At 44.8% G+C, this 17,500-nt stretch overlaps 1 protein-coding gene across 12 annotated transcripts in view; it reads left to right on the top strand.

The window, feature by feature from the left end:
- Positions 1-110: 110 nt before the first annotated feature.
- The window catches only part of sugp1 (SURP and G patch domain containing 1), a 24,987-nt gene continuing 7,597 nt past the window's right edge, over positions 111-17,500 (top strand). For 3 of the 12 annotated variants that reach the window (XR_015479154.1, XM_087241683.1, XM_087241684.1), the window contains exons 1-7: positions 111-164; positions 1,451-1,625; positions 2,557-2,684; positions 3,725-3,955; positions 4,409-4,532; positions 5,198-5,286; positions 6,555-6,678. Coding sequence is in view for 9 of the 12 variants with exons in the window: in XM_087241683.1 (XP_087097809.1) it covers positions 146-164; positions 1,451-1,625; positions 2,557-2,684; positions 3,725-3,955; positions 4,409-4,532; positions 5,198-5,286; positions 6,555-6,678 (890 nt within the window). In the remaining 3 variants the exon portion in view is untranslated. Of the gene's footprint in view, positions 165-1,450; positions 1,626-2,556; positions 2,685-3,724; positions 3,956-4,387; positions 4,533-5,197; positions 5,787-5,937; positions 6,679-17,500 lie in introns of all 12 variants that reach the window. The other 9 variants (XR_015479155.1, XM_087241685.1, XR_015479156.1 and 6 more) reach the window with 7 other exon arrangements.

The raw sequence follows: 17,500 nt of genomic DNA, 5'->3' as shown, positions 1-17,500 counted from the left end.
TGGCCAAAGACTTGTGGTTGGCTGTCTGCGAGGCGCAGTGGCATCAGTCAGCCAGCAGGAGGTGCTGTGAGCTCTGCGCTGCTGTATTTCCATCTGACGATCATCAAACCGCAGAAGAAGCGTCAGATTCACAACACTTAGCGCGATGGAGTCCAGCGATGCAGGTAAAACACCGATTAAACATTAGATATGTCGATTAAACACCGCTTTCATCGCTGATCTGCGCCCGTGTGTGTGTTTTCGTGTCGCTTTCAGACGCTGTTTGTGGTGAGGGTGTTTGAGTTGTTGTGAGCGATTAGCCGCAGCTAAACTGCTAAACTCCTCAACACACACACACACAACACACACACACACACACACACTCCGGATAATCTGTGTGTGTGTTTATTTTTACACACATTAAACACAAAGATGAGCAACTCTTCTTCTGGTTTATTGAGTTATGGTGTATGTTTGAGGCTGAATATGAAGGAAAGGCGGCGGTTTCTGAGCTGAAGGAGGAGTAATGATGAAAACAGAGAGCGAGAGATCAAAATAGAGCTAAAAGAGATCATAAATACAACACTGCAGAGATAATACCCTAATCAACTGTGATTTCAGCTTCTTCATGCGCCTAAGAGAAGTTTTCCGTTAGAGAAACCGACTGGAGAGTATAATCCTGCATAACACTGCTCTGAGCGTCCTCATATACAGGACACAACGCTGCAGGTCTGACTCTGAGCTGTGTGTTCAGTCAGGAGTAGAGCTCTGCCATCATCTTCTGTTAATGTTATAAACACAGACAGCAGGAATGAGCTGCTTTAACTGTAAGACACACACACACACATACAGATGCACAGTACTGATCATAGCACTGTCTCACTGTGGAGGAGCGAGATGGTGTGTGGTGAAATGTTGATTCAGATGTTCAGATGAAGCACTTTTCAGATCTCCTGTGTGAGTCCCACGGCTCTCGCTCTGACCTGTGGCTCTCACACACACACACACACATTCTCAGCTGAAGCGTCTGTACTGTGACCTCACTGATGGACATTTACAGTTCAGAGAGTAAATAAAGGAAGGAGAAATCCATTCATTCATTCCCCTTCAGCTCAGTGCCTTTATTCATCAGCGGTCGCCACAGTAGAATGAACCGCTAACTATTCCAGCATAAGCTTTACACAGAGGACAGCCTTCCAGCCGCAACCTAGTACTGGGAAACACCCATACACATTCATACTCTATGGCCAGTGTAGTTGATCAGTTCCCCTATAGTGCATGTGTTTGGACTGTGGGGGAAACCGGAGCACCCGGAGGAAACCAACACCAACACGGGGAGAACATGCAAACTTTCTTGCTTTGAGGCAGTCATGCTACCCACTGTGCTGCCCAAATCTGTCGCATGTTCTCACTAATTTTGGGAAACTTTTGTGTTTGTTTGTGTGTGTGTGTGTGTGTGTGTGTGTGTCAGCTCGTGGAGGATGGAAAACCCACCAGAAGCTGAAGGTGATCATGAAGCAGGAGGAGCTGATCGCTCAGAAGAAGAGAGAGATCGAGGCCAGACTCAGAGATCAGGCCCAGCAGAACCACAAACACCAGCAGAACCACAAACACAACCTCAACCAGAACCAGAACAAAACCAGCAGGTGACACACACACACTCACCTAGAGCCCAGTCTTCATACCTGAACAAACACTGAATCAGGCTAAAATATCCAGATAAACCAGGAGTCACCATCCCTGTTCCTAGAGAGTTCAGCTCCAGCCCTGATCAAACACACCTGGACAAACTAATTAGCACCAGAGATGCATATAGGCCAGGGGTGTCCAAACTCAGTCCTGAGGGCCGGTGTCCTGCCTGGTTTAGCTCCAACTCACTTCTACACACCGGCAGGAGAATGCTAGTGTTTTTAGTGAGAGCTTGATCAGCTGTTCAGGTGTGTTTGATTAGGGCTGGAGCTAAACTCTCCAGGACATCGGCCCTACACTGAATCTGTGGTGTATAAAGTATATCTAGTTTTAATATAACTTTCAATATGATTATTGACTAATATGCAGATGTTTATGAGAACAGATGAGCATGGCCTTTTGGCCATCTCTGGTTAATTTACATCAATGTTAATTACTGCATTTCTCTACAGCGCAGTTAGTGAAGTCATGTTTGCTGTTTACAGTAGAGATATTATATGAGAGACTTGCTTTGTTTACCAAACACGTGGATCTAATTGGATTTGCATTATATATATATGTGTGTGCGCTATTTTAATCTTTAAAGTGTTTAGTTCCTGTACTGCCCAAATCATTCAGCACTTATCTGCAGATCTTTAAAGAAACTCTGCTCAGAAACATCATGAACTGTCTGCAGATTGAGTCTGGCGGCCGGGTACAGTCTCAGCCTCTGATGATAGATCTTGTATGTTGTGATCTCGATGCTGGACTCATGTTGAATGCGGTCGTGATCAGCGCTCTACTGTCGTCTGGTTATTAGCTCTCTCAGCTTCTCGCTGTTGTTCTCCTGTGTTAGTCACTGTGGATGAAAGCTTGTGCTGAAGAGTAAATGTGAATCTTTTGTGTCAGCTCTCCTCCTCCAGATGCTCCTTCATCATCATCATCTTCTTCTTCTTCATCTAATAAGTTTGTGAATGACGGCAGTTTCCTGCAGCAGTTTCTGAAGTTGCAGAGAGAGAAGAGCAGCACTGATGAAGGTGAGAAACATGCGCTTTACACCCACAGAGATCTGCAGCGGTCGAGTTTTTCCACTTCGATTCTGATATTTTTATTGATGTGCTTTTCTTTCTGGCCAGTGGGTTTGCAGTTTCCCCTGATGAGGTTATTGTTGATCTCTTAGCGCCATCTACTGGCAGAGAATCGCTTAGCTGTTTTCTGAAAGCGTGCTTTATCTAGCAAAACTACACAGTAAACCCCTGTTTTCACTTTATATTTTGACATTCATATTATTGACGTTAATACATGTTGCCTCTATGCCTCAAATTGTATTGTTAATACATTTAAATGAATCATTTTGCTAATTTTTTCTGGCTTCGATAAAATAAATAATGTGAAAAATTAATAATTTGGTATCAAATCAGCCAATTTGCAAGAAAAAAGTGAATATAAAACATGATTGGTGTTTTCTGTCATGCTCTTAGTCCGAATATCTACAAATTGTTAAATCAGGAAGCGTTTTATAGACATGCAAAACATGTTGTGTTGTTTTCAGAAATAATGAGAATAAATTAAATGAGTTTTTCATTAAAACAAGCAAAATAATCTGCCAATGGGGGAAGCAGAATAATCCAATAGTATCTGGATGCAGCCTTTATATGATGCAAGCTGAGATTGCATCACTCAGCGATGCAATGTCAGACACAATGCACTCAAACGGAGCGAGTGATGTCACTGTGAGGGGTGGGGTTAGGGGCGGGGTTAGGTGAGCCCATTAAAAAGCATTAGATGCAGCCCAGATTGCACTGCACCAGGTCTGCAGCCAGACTCCTCTCGAAATATCTGATGCTGAAAGGAAAAACTAGATTATTTCACTTTCCCCGATTGGCACATTAATTCTACAAACGGCTTAATTATTGGCGCATTATTTCTTTAAACAAGACTAGACTACTACTTATAGCAGCATTTTGTGCTTGTCTGGAAAATTCTTCTTGATTTAATTGCTTTAGATGTTCAGATAGAATCAAGATGAAAGTGTTTTAGTAATTTCCTGCAGTAAGATGCGTATCGTTTCCTGCAGGACCCGTCAGCCCCGCCCCCTGTGCTCAGAGCCAGTCAGCAGGCGGAGCACAGAAGCGTAGTATTCTGATTGGCAAGCGTCCGGGTCTGGGCGTCAGCAGCATGATCAACCAGTTCAAGAACTACTCGCAGACCAAGAAGAGCACATTACCTGCAGCCCGACCCAGTGTGTTCAGCTCACCTGACGATGAGGACGAGGACGAGGACGACACACACTTCCTGGAGATCAAAGGTACCACACACACATAAACAACAGTTAATGTGCAGAAATGAGTCCTGTCAGAGCTTTAAACACAGCAGCAGTGTGTGTGTATCTCCAGCAGCCTCTGATGATCAACATGACTGAACTGTGTTTATTATAATCAGACACTGTGATTGACATTCTCCCTCTGTACGTGTCATCATAGGGGAAAGCCCCGCCCACTAGTCTCCATCTCATTAGCATGTCCAGCAGGCCTGAGTGAGCAGCAGCCGTCTGTCCATTCGCCATTAGAGTGTTTGAGCTGCTGAAGATGATGTCAGCGTAGACTAAGAGGATTATAGATGTGGAGCTTTCTCATTCTCATTCTAGAAGCAGCATTTATAACTCAATTTAAAGCTTATAGTGGGTGTAAATGTGTCATCAGGACGATCTGACCATGTGTGTGTGTGTGTGTGTGTTCAGTGTTCTCATAGCCTGTTACAGTCTCTCCCCCAGAGGACGCAGATCAGCGGCTCATCATCCAGAAGATGGCGGCGTTCATCGCTGAGGGCGGTGTGGAGCTACAGAAGAAGGCCATGCAGGATTACAGGGACGACCCCACATTCTCGTGAGTCTCACAAACACCGACTGACACACAACTCTGAGCATGACTCCTACAGAACCAGCTGATTCAGACATTACCTGGAGAATTACAGACGTTGTGTCCCAAATTACAGCTTAAACACTACACACTAATGCACTTACGCACTCAACTCTACAGTGCACGAGTTTAGAGTCGTGGAACACTGGCGTTTGTGTTTTCCAGTTAACATCTAACGTTTGTCAGATCAGTGAACTTAAAGTCCTGACTGCATAATTCAGTAGAGCTGTCATATAGCTCCGTAATCCCTCATGTAGGAGAATTACTCGATGCCTGATAGCCCCTCCCCTTCAGCTGAAGCTCCTCCCCTTCATCAGTAGCTCCTCCTCCTCTGCACAAGCAGAGCTGCTGGCAGTGAGTGTGTGAAGTGTTCAACACTCCACTCGTCTGTTTATCAGCTCATTAATGCATCATTTGAGTGTTTATAGTGCACTTGCTATTTTAGTGTGAGTGCACTGATTATACTACACAGTGATGTAGAGTAGGGCATATGCATGTGATTAGAGACGCATATACAGAGGCTTCATCACCAGCACAAAAATGAGTGTTGAGGTGTGTGTGTGTGTGTGTGTGTGTGTGTGTGTGTGTGTGTGTGTGTGTGTACCGTTTTAAACTGTTTTTCTGCTTTGCAGGTTCCTGTTTGACAAGGGCAGTAAAGAGCATCTGTACTACAGGAAGAGGCTGGCGGAGCTCAGGAGAGAACAGTCTGCACAGTCTGATGGTGAGAGACACACACACACACCTGAACCAACACTGTGTGAATGAGTGAAGAGCGAGTGTGTGTGTCTGTCTGTTGGGTGTGTGTAGAGTGTATGAAGTTAGATTAATCTCAATAATAATTCACAAAACACATCATGTACACATGCATAGATGCACAAACAGGGTTGGGTCGATAGACGATGCCATGGTCCATCCCTGATGGCTGAAATGATGCTGCCCTGCCCTCGTTGCAGCACCAACCCGCTCACGAAAAAACACACACTTAGGCCCCGTTTACACCAATACGTCTCAGCTTTAAAATTTCGTTTTTGAATGAGAACAATCCACATCTACACTGGCGTTTCATCTAGCATTTCTGAACAGTTCTCCATCCACATGATACCCGGAAAATCCACGTGACCACACATACAAACACACACACACTCTGTCATGCTGCTGCATATGCGCACGTCTGAGCTCCAGGCAGTCGGCGGGTGCTTTGAGCACAAACCCCAGAGAGCGGTGCACGTCAGACGGTTTATCGAGGATGTAGCGCTGCGTGGCGTCTCACTACAGTTGTTAAAGGTGATATTTAATAAATCTCATCTCTAATGACGCTTTGGCCTTTTGAATCTATCAGGTAACATGTCACAGCGTCAGTACACTGCTTCAGTCCTTCACTTTCACACTTGTATTTTAGTGTAAGCCTCAGACACTGTTGGTTGTGCACCTATTTACCGACCAGGTTTGTCGACGCCATTATAGCGACTCAGATCACTCTGCCTATTCATGCCAGAGTCCTGTGGAAAAACTGATTGACGGGTGGTCATTTGTGCGTAACTTATCTTTATTTATTTATGATTTGGTTATGGGTAAAACAAAGACCATGCGGGTCAGCTAGTGTAAAAGGTAGGCTTCAAATAATTCATAAATAATCAGTTCACCTCTGCCTATGACGGCCATGCCATCGTCCATTATAATGCATCACATTAGACATCACACCATGCCAAATGTGTGCATGTGTGTGTGTTTTGCGTGAATAAATATTGAGATTAATCTAGCTCCATATGAGTGTGTGTGTGCATGTGTTTGAATTTGTGTGCGTTTATCTGTGTGTGTGTGTGTGGGTGAGTGAGTGAATATGTGTGTGTGTGAGTTTGTGTGCATGTATCTGCATGTGTGTGTGTGTGTTTTTCCCCTCCCCCACCCACCCCCGCTCTCTCTCTGCTGCAGTGTGTGCCTGTGAGTTGTTTAGTTTGCGTTGCTGCCGGTTCTGATAGATGCTTAAAGTCTCCTCCTCAGTGGACGACAGCACACGGCGGGTGGCAGAGAGACTGGCACGCTTCGTGGCGGACGGAGGCCCGGAGGTGGAGATCATGGCAGCGGAACACAACCGAGACAACCCTGCCTTCAGGTGAGACACTCACTGCAGCACATGTGAATAACAGCACAGGTGAATAACAGAATAACAGCACAGGTGAATAACAGCACAGGTGAATAACAGCACATGTGAATAACAGAATAACAGCGCAGGTGAATAACAGCACAGGTGAATAACAGCACAGGTGAATAACAGCACATGTGAATAACAGCACAGGTGAATAACAGCACAGGTGAATAACAGAATAACAGCACAGGTGAATAACAGCACAGGTGAATAACAGCACATGTGAATAACAGCACAGGTGAATAACAGCACAGGTGAATAACAGAATAACAGCGCAGGTGAATAACAGCACAGGTGAATAACAGCACATGTGAATAACAGCACAGGTGAATAACAGCACATGTGAATAACAGCACAGGTGAATAACAGCACATGTGAATAACAGCACAGGTGAATAACAGCACAGGTGAATAACAGCACAGGTGAATAACAGCACAGGTGAATAACAGAATAACAGCACATGTGAATAACAGCACAGGTGAATAACAGCACAGGTGAATAACAGCACAGGTGAATAACAGCACAGGTGAATAACAGCGCAGGTGAATAACAGCACAGGTGAATAACAGCGCAGGTGAATAACAGCACAGGTGAATAACAGAATAACAGCACATGTGAATAACAGCACAGGTGAATAACAGCACAGGTGAATAACAGCACAGGTGAATAACAGCAAAGGTGAATAACAGCGCAGGTGAATAACAGCACAGGTGAATAACAGCGCAGGTGAATAACAGCACAGGTGAATAACAGCACAGGTGAATAACAGCACAGGTGAATAACAGCGCAGGTGAATAACAGCACAGGTGAATAACAGCACAGGTGAATAACAGCACAGGTGAATAACAGCAAAGGTGAATAACAGCACAGGTGAATAACAGCGCAGGTGAATAACAGCACAGGTGAATAACAGCACAGGTGAATAACAGCACAGGTGAATAACAGCACAGGTGAATAACAGCACAGGTGAATAACAGCGCAGGTGAATAACAGAATAACAGCACAGGTGAATAACAGCGCAGGTGAATAACAGCACAGGTGAATAACAGCGCAGGTGAATAACAGCACAGGTGAATAACAGCGCAGGTGAATAACAGCACAGGTGAATAACAGCGCAGGTGAATAACAGCACAGGTGAATAACAGCGCAGGTGAATAACAGCGCAGGTGAATAACAGCACAGGTGAAAAACAGCGCAGGTGAATAACAGCACAGGTGAATAACAGCACAGGTGAATAACAGCACAGGTGAATAACAGCGCAGGTGAATAACAGCGCAGGTGAATAACAGCACAGGTGAAAAACAGCGCAGGTGAATAACAGCACAGGTGAATAACAGCACAGGTGAATAACAGCACAGGTGAATAACAGCACAGGTGAATAACAGCGCAGGTGAATAACAGCGCAGGTGAATAACAGCGCAGGTGAATAACAGCACAGGTGAATAACAGCACATGTGAATAACAGCACAGGTGAATAACAGCACAGGTGAATAACAGCACAGGTGAATAACAGCACAGGTGAATAACAGCGCAGGTGAATAACAGCACAGGTGAATAACAGCGCAGGTGAATAACAGCGCAGGTGAATAACAGCACAGGTGAATAACAGCACAGGTGAATAACAGCACAGGTGAATAACAGCACAGGTGAATAACAGCGCAGGTGAATAACAGCGCAGGTGAATAACAGCACAGGTGAAAAACAGCGCAGGTGAATAACAGCACAGGTGAATAACAGCACAGGTGAATAACAGCGCAGGTGAATAACAGCGCAGGTGAATAACAGCGCAGGTGAATAACAGCGCAGGTGAATAACAGCGCAGGTGAATAACAGCGCATGTGAATAACAGCACAGGTGAATAACAGCACAGGTGAATAACAGCACATGTGAATAACAGCACAGGTGAATAACAGCACAGGTGAATAACAGCACAGGTGAATAACAGCACAGGTGAATAACAGCACAGGTGAATAACAGCACAGGTGAATAACAGCACAGGTGAATAACAGCACATGTGAATAACAGCACAGGTGAATAACAGCACAGGTGAATAACAGCACAGGTGAATAACAGCGCAGGTGAATAACAGCACAGGTGAATAATAGCACAGGTGAATAACAGCGCAGGTGAATAACAGCACAGGTGAAAAACAGCGCAGGTGAATAACAGCACAGGTGAATAACAGCGCAGGTGAATAACAGCGCAGGTGAATAACAGCACAGGTGAAAAACAGCGCAGGTGAATAACAGCACAGGTGAATAACAGCGCAGGTGAATAACAGCACAGGTGAATAACAGCGCAGGTGAATAACAGCGCAGGTGAATAACAGCACAGGTGAAAAACAGCGCAGGTGAATAACAGCACAGGTGAATAACAGCACAGGTGAATAACAGCACAGGTGAATAACAGAATAACAGCACATGTGAATAACAGCACAGGTGAATAACAGCACAGGTGAATAACAGCACAGGTGAATAACAGCACAGGTGAATAACAGCACAGGTGAATAACAGCGCAGGTGAATAACAGCACAGGTGAATAACAGCACAGGTGAATAACAGCACAGGTGAATAACAGCACAGGTGAATAACAGAGCAGGTGAATAACAGCACAGGTGAATAACAGCGCAGGTGAATAACAGCACAGGTGAATAACAGCACATGTGAATAACAGCACAGGTGAATAACAGCACAGGTGAATAACAGCACAGGTGAATAACAGCACAGGTGAATAACAGCACAGGTGAATAACAGCACAGGTGAATAACAGCACAGGTGAATAACAGCACAGGTGAATAACAGCGCAGGTGAATAACAGCACAGGTGAATAACAGCACAGGTGAATAACAGCACAGGTGAATAACAGCACAGGTGAATAACAGAGCAGGTGAATAACATCACAGGTGAATAACAGCACAGGTGAATAACAGCACAGGTGAATAACAGCACAGGTGAATAACAGCACAGGTGAATAACAGCACAGGTGAATAACAGCACAGGTGAATAACAGCACAGGTGAATAACAGCGCAGGTGAATAACAGCACAGGTGAATAACAGCACAGGTGAATAACAGCACAGGTGAATAACAGCACAGGTGAATAACAGAGCAGGTGAATAACATCACAGGTGAATAACAGCACAGGTGAATAACAGCGCAGGTGAATAACAGAATAACAGCACAGGTGAATAACAGCGCAGGTGAATAACAGCGCAGGTGAATAACAGCACAGGTGAATAACAGCGCAGGTGAATAACAGCGCAGGTGAATAACAGCACAGGTGAAAAACAGCGCAGGTGAATAACAGCACAGGTGAATAACAGCACAGGTGAATAACAGCACAGGTGAATAACAGAATAACAGCACATGTGAATAACAGCACAGGTGAATAACAGCACAGGTGAATAACAGAGCAGGTGAATAACAGCACAGGTGAATAACAGCACAGGTGAATAACAGCGCAGGTGAATAACAGCGCAGGTGAATAACAGCGCAGGTGAATAACAGCGCAGGTGAATAACAGCACAGGTGAATAATAGCACAGGTGAATAACAGCACAGGTGAATAACAGCACAGGTGAATAACAGCGCAGGTGAATAACAGCGCAGGTGAATAACAGCACAGGTGAATAACAGCGCAGGTGAATAACAGCACAGGTGAATAACAGCACAGGTGAATAACAGCACAGGTGAATAACAGCGCAGGTGAATAACAGCACAGGTGAATAACAGCGCAGGTGAATAACAGCACATGTGAATAACAGCGCAGGTGAATAACAGCGCAGGTGAATAACAGCACAGGTGAATAACAGCACAGGTGAATAACAGAGCAGGTGAATAACATCACAGGTGAATAACAGCACAGGTGAATAACAGCGCAGGTGAATAACAGAATAACAGCACAGGTGAATAACAGCGCAGGTGAATAACAGCGCAGGTGAATAACAGCACAGGTGAATAACAGCGCAGGTGAATAACAGCGCAGGTGAATAACAGCACAGGTGAAAAACAGCGCAGGTGAATAACAGCACAGGTGAATAACAGCACAGGTGAATAACAGCACAGGTGAATAACAGAATAACAGCACATGTGAATAACAGCACAGGTGAATAACAGCACAGGTGAATAACAGCACAGGTGAATAACAGCACAGGTGAATAACAGCGCAGGTGAATAACAGCACAGGTGAATAACAGCACAGGTGAATAACAGCACAGGTGAATAACAGCACAGGTGAATAACAGAGCAGGTGAATAACAGCACAGGTGAATAACAGCACAGGTGAATAACAGCACAGGTGAATAACAGCACAGGTGAATAACAGAGCAGGTGAATAACAGCACAGGTGAATAACAGCACAGGTGAATAACAGCGCAGGTGAATAACAGCGCAGGTGAATAACAGCGCAGGTGAATAACAGCACAGGTGAATAATAGCACAGGTGAATAACAGCACAGGTGAATAACAGCACAGGTGAATAACAGCGCAGGTGAATAACAGCACAGGTGAATAACAGCACAGGTGAATAACAGCACAGGTGAATAACAGCACAGGTGAATAACAGAGCAGGTGAATAACATCACAGGTGAATAACAGCACAGGTGAATAACAGCACAGGTGAATAACAGCACAGGTGAATAACAGCACAGGTGAATAACAGCACAGGTGAATAACAGCACAGGTGAATAACAGCACAGGTGAATAACAGCGCAGGTGAATAACAGCACAGGTGAATAACAGCACAGGTGAATAACAGCACAGGTGAATAACAGCACAGGTGAATAACAGAGCAGGTGAATAACATCACAGGTGAATAACAGCACAGGTGAATAACAGCGCAGGTGAATAACAGAATAACAGCACAGGTGAATAACAGCGCAGGTGAATAACAGCGCAGGTGAATAACAGCACAGGTGAATAACAGCGCAGGTGAATAACAGCGCAGGTGAATAACAGCACAGGTGAAAAACAGCGCAGGTGAATAACAGCACAGGTGAATAACAGCACAGGTGAATAACAGCACAGGTGAATAACAGAATAACAGCACATGTGAATAACAGCACAGGTGAATAACAGCACAGGTGAATAACAGAGCAGGTGAATAACAGCACAGGTGAATAACAGCACAGGTGAATAACAGCGCAGGTGAATAACAGCGCAGGTGAATAACAGCGCAGGTGAATAACAGCGCAGGTGAATAACAGCACAGGTGAATAATAGCACAGGTGAATAACAGCACAGGTGAATAACAGCACAGGTGAATAACAGCGCAGGTGAATAACAGCGCAGGTGAATAACAGCACAGGTGAATAACAGCGCAGGTGAATAACAGCACAGGTGAATAACAGCACAGGTGAATAACAGCACAGGTGAATAACAGCGCAGGTGAATAACAGCACAGGTGAATAACAGCGCAGGTGAATAACAGCACATGTGAATAACAGCGCAGGTGAATAACAGCGCAGGTGAATAACAGCACAGGTGAATAACAGCACAGGTGAATAACAGAGCAGGTGAATAACATCACAGGTGAATAACAGCACAGGTGAATAACAGCGCAGGTGAATAACAGAATAACAGCACAGGTGAATAACAGCGCAGGTGAATAACAGCGCAGGTGAATAACAGCACAGGTGAATAACAGCGCAGGTGAATAACAGCGCAGGTGAATAACAGCACAGGTGAAAAACAGCGCAGGTGAATAACAGCACAGGTGAATAACAGCACAGGTGAATAACAGCACAGGTGAATAACAGAATAACAGCACATGTGAATAACAGCACAGGTGAATAACAGCACAGGTGAATAACAGCACAGGTGAATAACAGCACAGGTGAATAACAGCGCAGGTGAATAACAGCACAGGTGAATAACAGCACAGGTGAATAACAGCACAGGTGAATAACAGCACAGGTGAATAACAGAGCAGGTGAATAACAGCACAGGTGAATAACAGCACAGGTGAATAACAGCACAGGTGAATAACAGCACAGGTGAATAACAGAGCAGGTGAATAACAGCACAGGTGAATAACAGCACAGGTGAATAACAGCGCAGGTGAATAACAGCGCAGGTGAATAACAGCGCAGGTGAATAACAGCGCAGGTGAATAACAGCACAGGTGAATAATAGCACAGGTGAATAACAGCACAGGTGAATAACAGCACAGGTGAATAACAGAATAACAGCACATGTGAATAACAGCACAGGTGAATAACAGCACAGGTGAATAACAGCACAGGTGAATAACAGCACAGGTGAATAACAGCACAGGTGAATAACAGCGCAGGTGAATAACAGCACAGGTGAATAACAGCACAGGTGAATAACAGCACAGGTGAATAACAGCACAGGTGAATAACAGAGCAGGTGAATAACAGCACAGGTGAATAACAGCGCAGGTGAATAACAGCACAGGTGAATAACAGCACATGTGAATAACAGCACAGGTGAATAACAGCACAGGTGAATAACAGCACAGGTGAATAACAGCACAGGTGAATAACAGCACAGGTGAATAACAGCACAGGTGAATAACAGCACAGGTGAATAACAGCGCAGGTGAATAACAGCACAGGTGAATAACAGCACAGGTGAATAACAGCACAGGTGAATAACAGCACAGGTGAATAACAGAGCAGGTGAATAACATCACAGGTGAATAACAGCACAGGTGAATAACAGCACAGGTGAATAACAGCGCAGTTGAATAACAGCGCAGGTGAATAACAGCGCAGGTGAATAACAGCACAGGTGAATAACAGCACAGGTGAATAACAGCACAGGTGAATAACAGCACAGGTGAATAACAGCACAGGTGAATAACAGCACAGGTGAATAACAGCGCAGGTGAATAACAGAATAACAGCACAGGTGAATAACAGCGCAGGTGAATAACAGCGCAGGTGAATAACAGCACAGGTGAATAACAGCGCAGGTGAATAACAGCGCAGGTGAATAACAGCACAGGTGAAAAACAGCGCAGGTGAATAACAGCACAGGTGAATAACAGCACAGGTGAATAACAGCACAGGTGAATAACAGAATAACAGCACATGTGAATAACAGCACAGGTGAATAACAGCACAGGTGAATAACAGCACAGGTGAATAACAGCGCAGGTGAATAACAGCACAGGTGAATAACAGCACAGGTGAATAACAGCACAGGTGAATAACAGCACAGGTGAATAACAGAGCAGGTGAATAACAGCACAGGTGAATAACAGCACAGGTGAATAACAGCACAGGTGAATAACAGCACAGGTGAATAACAGAGCAGGTGAATAACAGCACAGGTGAATAACAGCATAGGTGAATAACAGCGCAGGTGAATAACAGCGCAGGTGAATAACAGCGCAGGTGAATAACAGCGCAGGTGAATAACAGCACAGGTGAATAATAGCACAGGTGAATAACAGCACAGGTGAATAACAGCGCAGGTGAATAACAGCGCAGGTGAATAACAGCGCAGGTGAATAACAGCGCAGGTGAATAACAGCGCAGGTGAATAACAGCACAGGTGAATAACAGCGCAGGTGAATAACAGCGCAGGTGAATAACAGCGCAGGTGAATAACAGCGCAGGTGAATAACAGCGCAGGTGAATAACAGCGCAGGTGAATAACAGCGCAGGTGAATAACAGCACAGGTGAATAACAGAGCAGGTGAATAACATCACAGGTGAATAACAGCACAGGTGAATAACAGCGCAGGTGAATAACAGAATAACAGCACAGGTGAATAACAGCACAGGTGAATAACAGCGCAGGTGAATAACAGCGCAGGTGAATAACAGCACAGGTGAATAACAGCGCAGGTGAATAACAGCACAGGTGAATAACAGCACAGGTGAATAACAGCACAGGTGAATAACAGCGCAGGTGAATAACAGCACAGGTGAATAACAGCGCAGGTGAATAACAGCACATGTGAATAACAGCGCAGGTGAATAACAGCGCAGGTGAATAACAGCACAGGTGAATAACAGCACAGGTGAATAACAGAGCAGGTGAATAACATCACAGGTGAATAACAGCACAGGTGAATAACAGCGCAGGTGAATAACAGAATAACAGCACAGGTGAATAACAGCGCAGGTGAATAACAGCGCAGGTGAATAACAGCACAGGTGAATAACAGCGCAGGTGAATAACAGCGCAGGTGAATAACAGCACAGGTGAAAAACAGCGCAGGTGAATAACAGCACAGGTGAATAACAGCACAGGTGAATAACAGCACAGGTGAATAACAGAATAACAGCACATGTGAATAACAGCACAGGTGAATAACAGCACAGGTGAATAACAGCACAGGTGAATAACAGCACAGGTGAATAACAGCGCAGGTGAATAACAGCACAGGTGAATAACAGCACAGGTGAATAACAGCACAGGTGAATAACAGCACAGGTGAATAACAGAGCAGGTGAATAACAGCACAGGTGAATAACAGCACAGGTGAATAACAGCACAGGTGAATAACAGCACAGGTGAATAACAGAGCAGGTGAATAACAGCACAGGTGAATAACAGCGCAGGTGAATAACAGCGCAGGTGAATAACAGCACAGGTGAATAATAGCACAGGTGAATAACAGCACAGGTGAATAACAGCACAGGTGAATAACAGCGCAGGTGAATAACAGCACAGGTGAATAACAGCACAGGTGAATAACAGCACAGGTGAATAACAGCACAGGTGAATAACAGAGCAGGTGAATAACATCACAGGTGAATAACAGCACAGGTGAATAACAGCACAGGTGAATAACAGCACAGGTGAATAACAGCACAGGTGAATAACAGCACAGGTGAATAACAGCACAGGTGAATAACAGCGCAGGTGAATAACAGCACAGGTGAATAACAGCACAGGTGAATAACAGCACAGGTGAATAACAGCACAGGTGAATAACAGAGCAGGTGAATAACATCACAGGTGAATAACAGCACAGGTGAATAACAGCGCAGGTGAATAACAGAATAACAGCACAGGTGAATAACAGCGCAGGTGAATAACAGCGCAGGTGAATAACAGCACAGGTGAATAACAGCGCAGGTGAATAACAGCGCAGGTGAATAACAGCACAGGTGAAAAACAGCGCAGGTGAATAACAGCACAGGTGAATAACAGCACAGGTGAATAACAGCACAGGTGAATAACAGAATAACAGCACATGTGAATAACAGCACAGGTGAATAACAGCACAGGTGAATAACAGAGCAGGTGAATAACAGCACAGGTGAATAACAGCACAGGTGAATAACAGCGCAGGTGAATAACAGCGCAGGTGAATAACAGCGCAGGTGAATAACAGCGCAGGTGAATAACAGCACAGGTGAATAATAGCACAGGTGAATAACAGCACAGGTGAATAACAGCACAGGTGAATAACAGCGCAGGTGAATAACAGCGCAGGTGAATAACAGCACAGGTGAATAACAGCGCAGGTGAATAACAGCACAGGTGAATAACAGCACAGGTGAATAACAGCACAGGTGAATAACAGCGCAGGTGAATAACAGCACAGGTGAATAACAGCGCAGGTGAATAACAGCACATGTGAATAACAGCGCAGGTGAATAACAGCGCAGGTGAATAACAGCACAGGTGAATAACAGCACAGGTGAATAACAGAGCAGGTGAATAACATCACAGGTGAATAACAGCACAGGTGAATAACAGCGCAGGTGAATAACAGAATAACAGCACAGGTGAATAACAGCGCAGGTGAATAACAGCGCAGGTGAATAACAGCACAGGTGAATAACAGCGCAGGTGAATAACAGCGCAGGTGAATAACAGCACAGGTGAAAAACAGCGCAGGTGAATAACAGCACAGGTGAATAACAGCACAGGTGAATAACAGCACAGGTGAATAACAGAATAACAGCACATGTGAATAACAGCACAGGTGAATAACAGCACAGGTGAATAACAGCACAGGTGAATAACAGCACAGGTGAATAACAGCGCAGGTGAATAACAGCACAGGTGAATAACAGCACAGGTGAATAACAGCACAGGTGAATAACAGCACAGGTGAATAACAGAGCAGGTGAATAACAGCACAGGTGAATAACAGCACAGGTGAATAACAGCACAGGTGAATAACAGCACAGGTGAATAACAGAGCAGGTGAATAACAGCACAGGTGAATAACAGCACAGGTGAATAACAGCGCAGGTGAATAACAGCGCAGGTGAATAACAGCGCAGGTGAATAACAGCGCAGGTGAATAACAGCACAGGTGAATAATAGCACAGGTGAATAACAGCACAGGTGAATAACAGCACAGGTGAATAACAGAATAACAGCACATGTGAATAACAGCACAGGTGAATAACAGCACAGGTGAATAACAGCACAGGTGAATAACAGCACAGGTGAATAACAGCGCAGGTGAATAACAGCGCAGGTGAATAACAGCACAGGTGAATAACAGCACAGGTGAATAACAGCACAGGTGAATAACAGCGCAGGTGAATAACAGAGCAGGTGAATAACAGCGCAGGTGAATAACAGCGCAGGTGAATAACAGCACAGGTGAATAACAGCACATGTGAATAACAGCACAGGTGAATAACAGCACAGGTGAATAACAGCACAGGTGAATAACAGCACAGGTGAATAACAGCACAGGTGAATAACAGCACAGGTGAATAACAGCACAGGTGAATAACAGCACAGGTGAATAACAGCACAGGTGAATAACAGCGCAGGTGAATAACAGCACAGGTGAATAACAGCACAGGTGAATAACAGCACAGGTGAATAACAGAGCAGGTGAATA

The sequence above is a fragment of the Danio rerio genome, chromosome 2 (assembly GCF_052040795.2).
Source record: "Danio rerio strain M-AB ecotype USA chromosome 2, GRCz13ab, whole genome shotgun sequence".
In the NCBI taxonomy this organism is placed as follows: Eukaryota; Metazoa; Chordata; class Actinopteri; order Cypriniformes; family Danionidae; genus Danio; species Danio rerio.
This window is presented reverse-complemented; position numbering and strand designations above follow the sequence as displayed.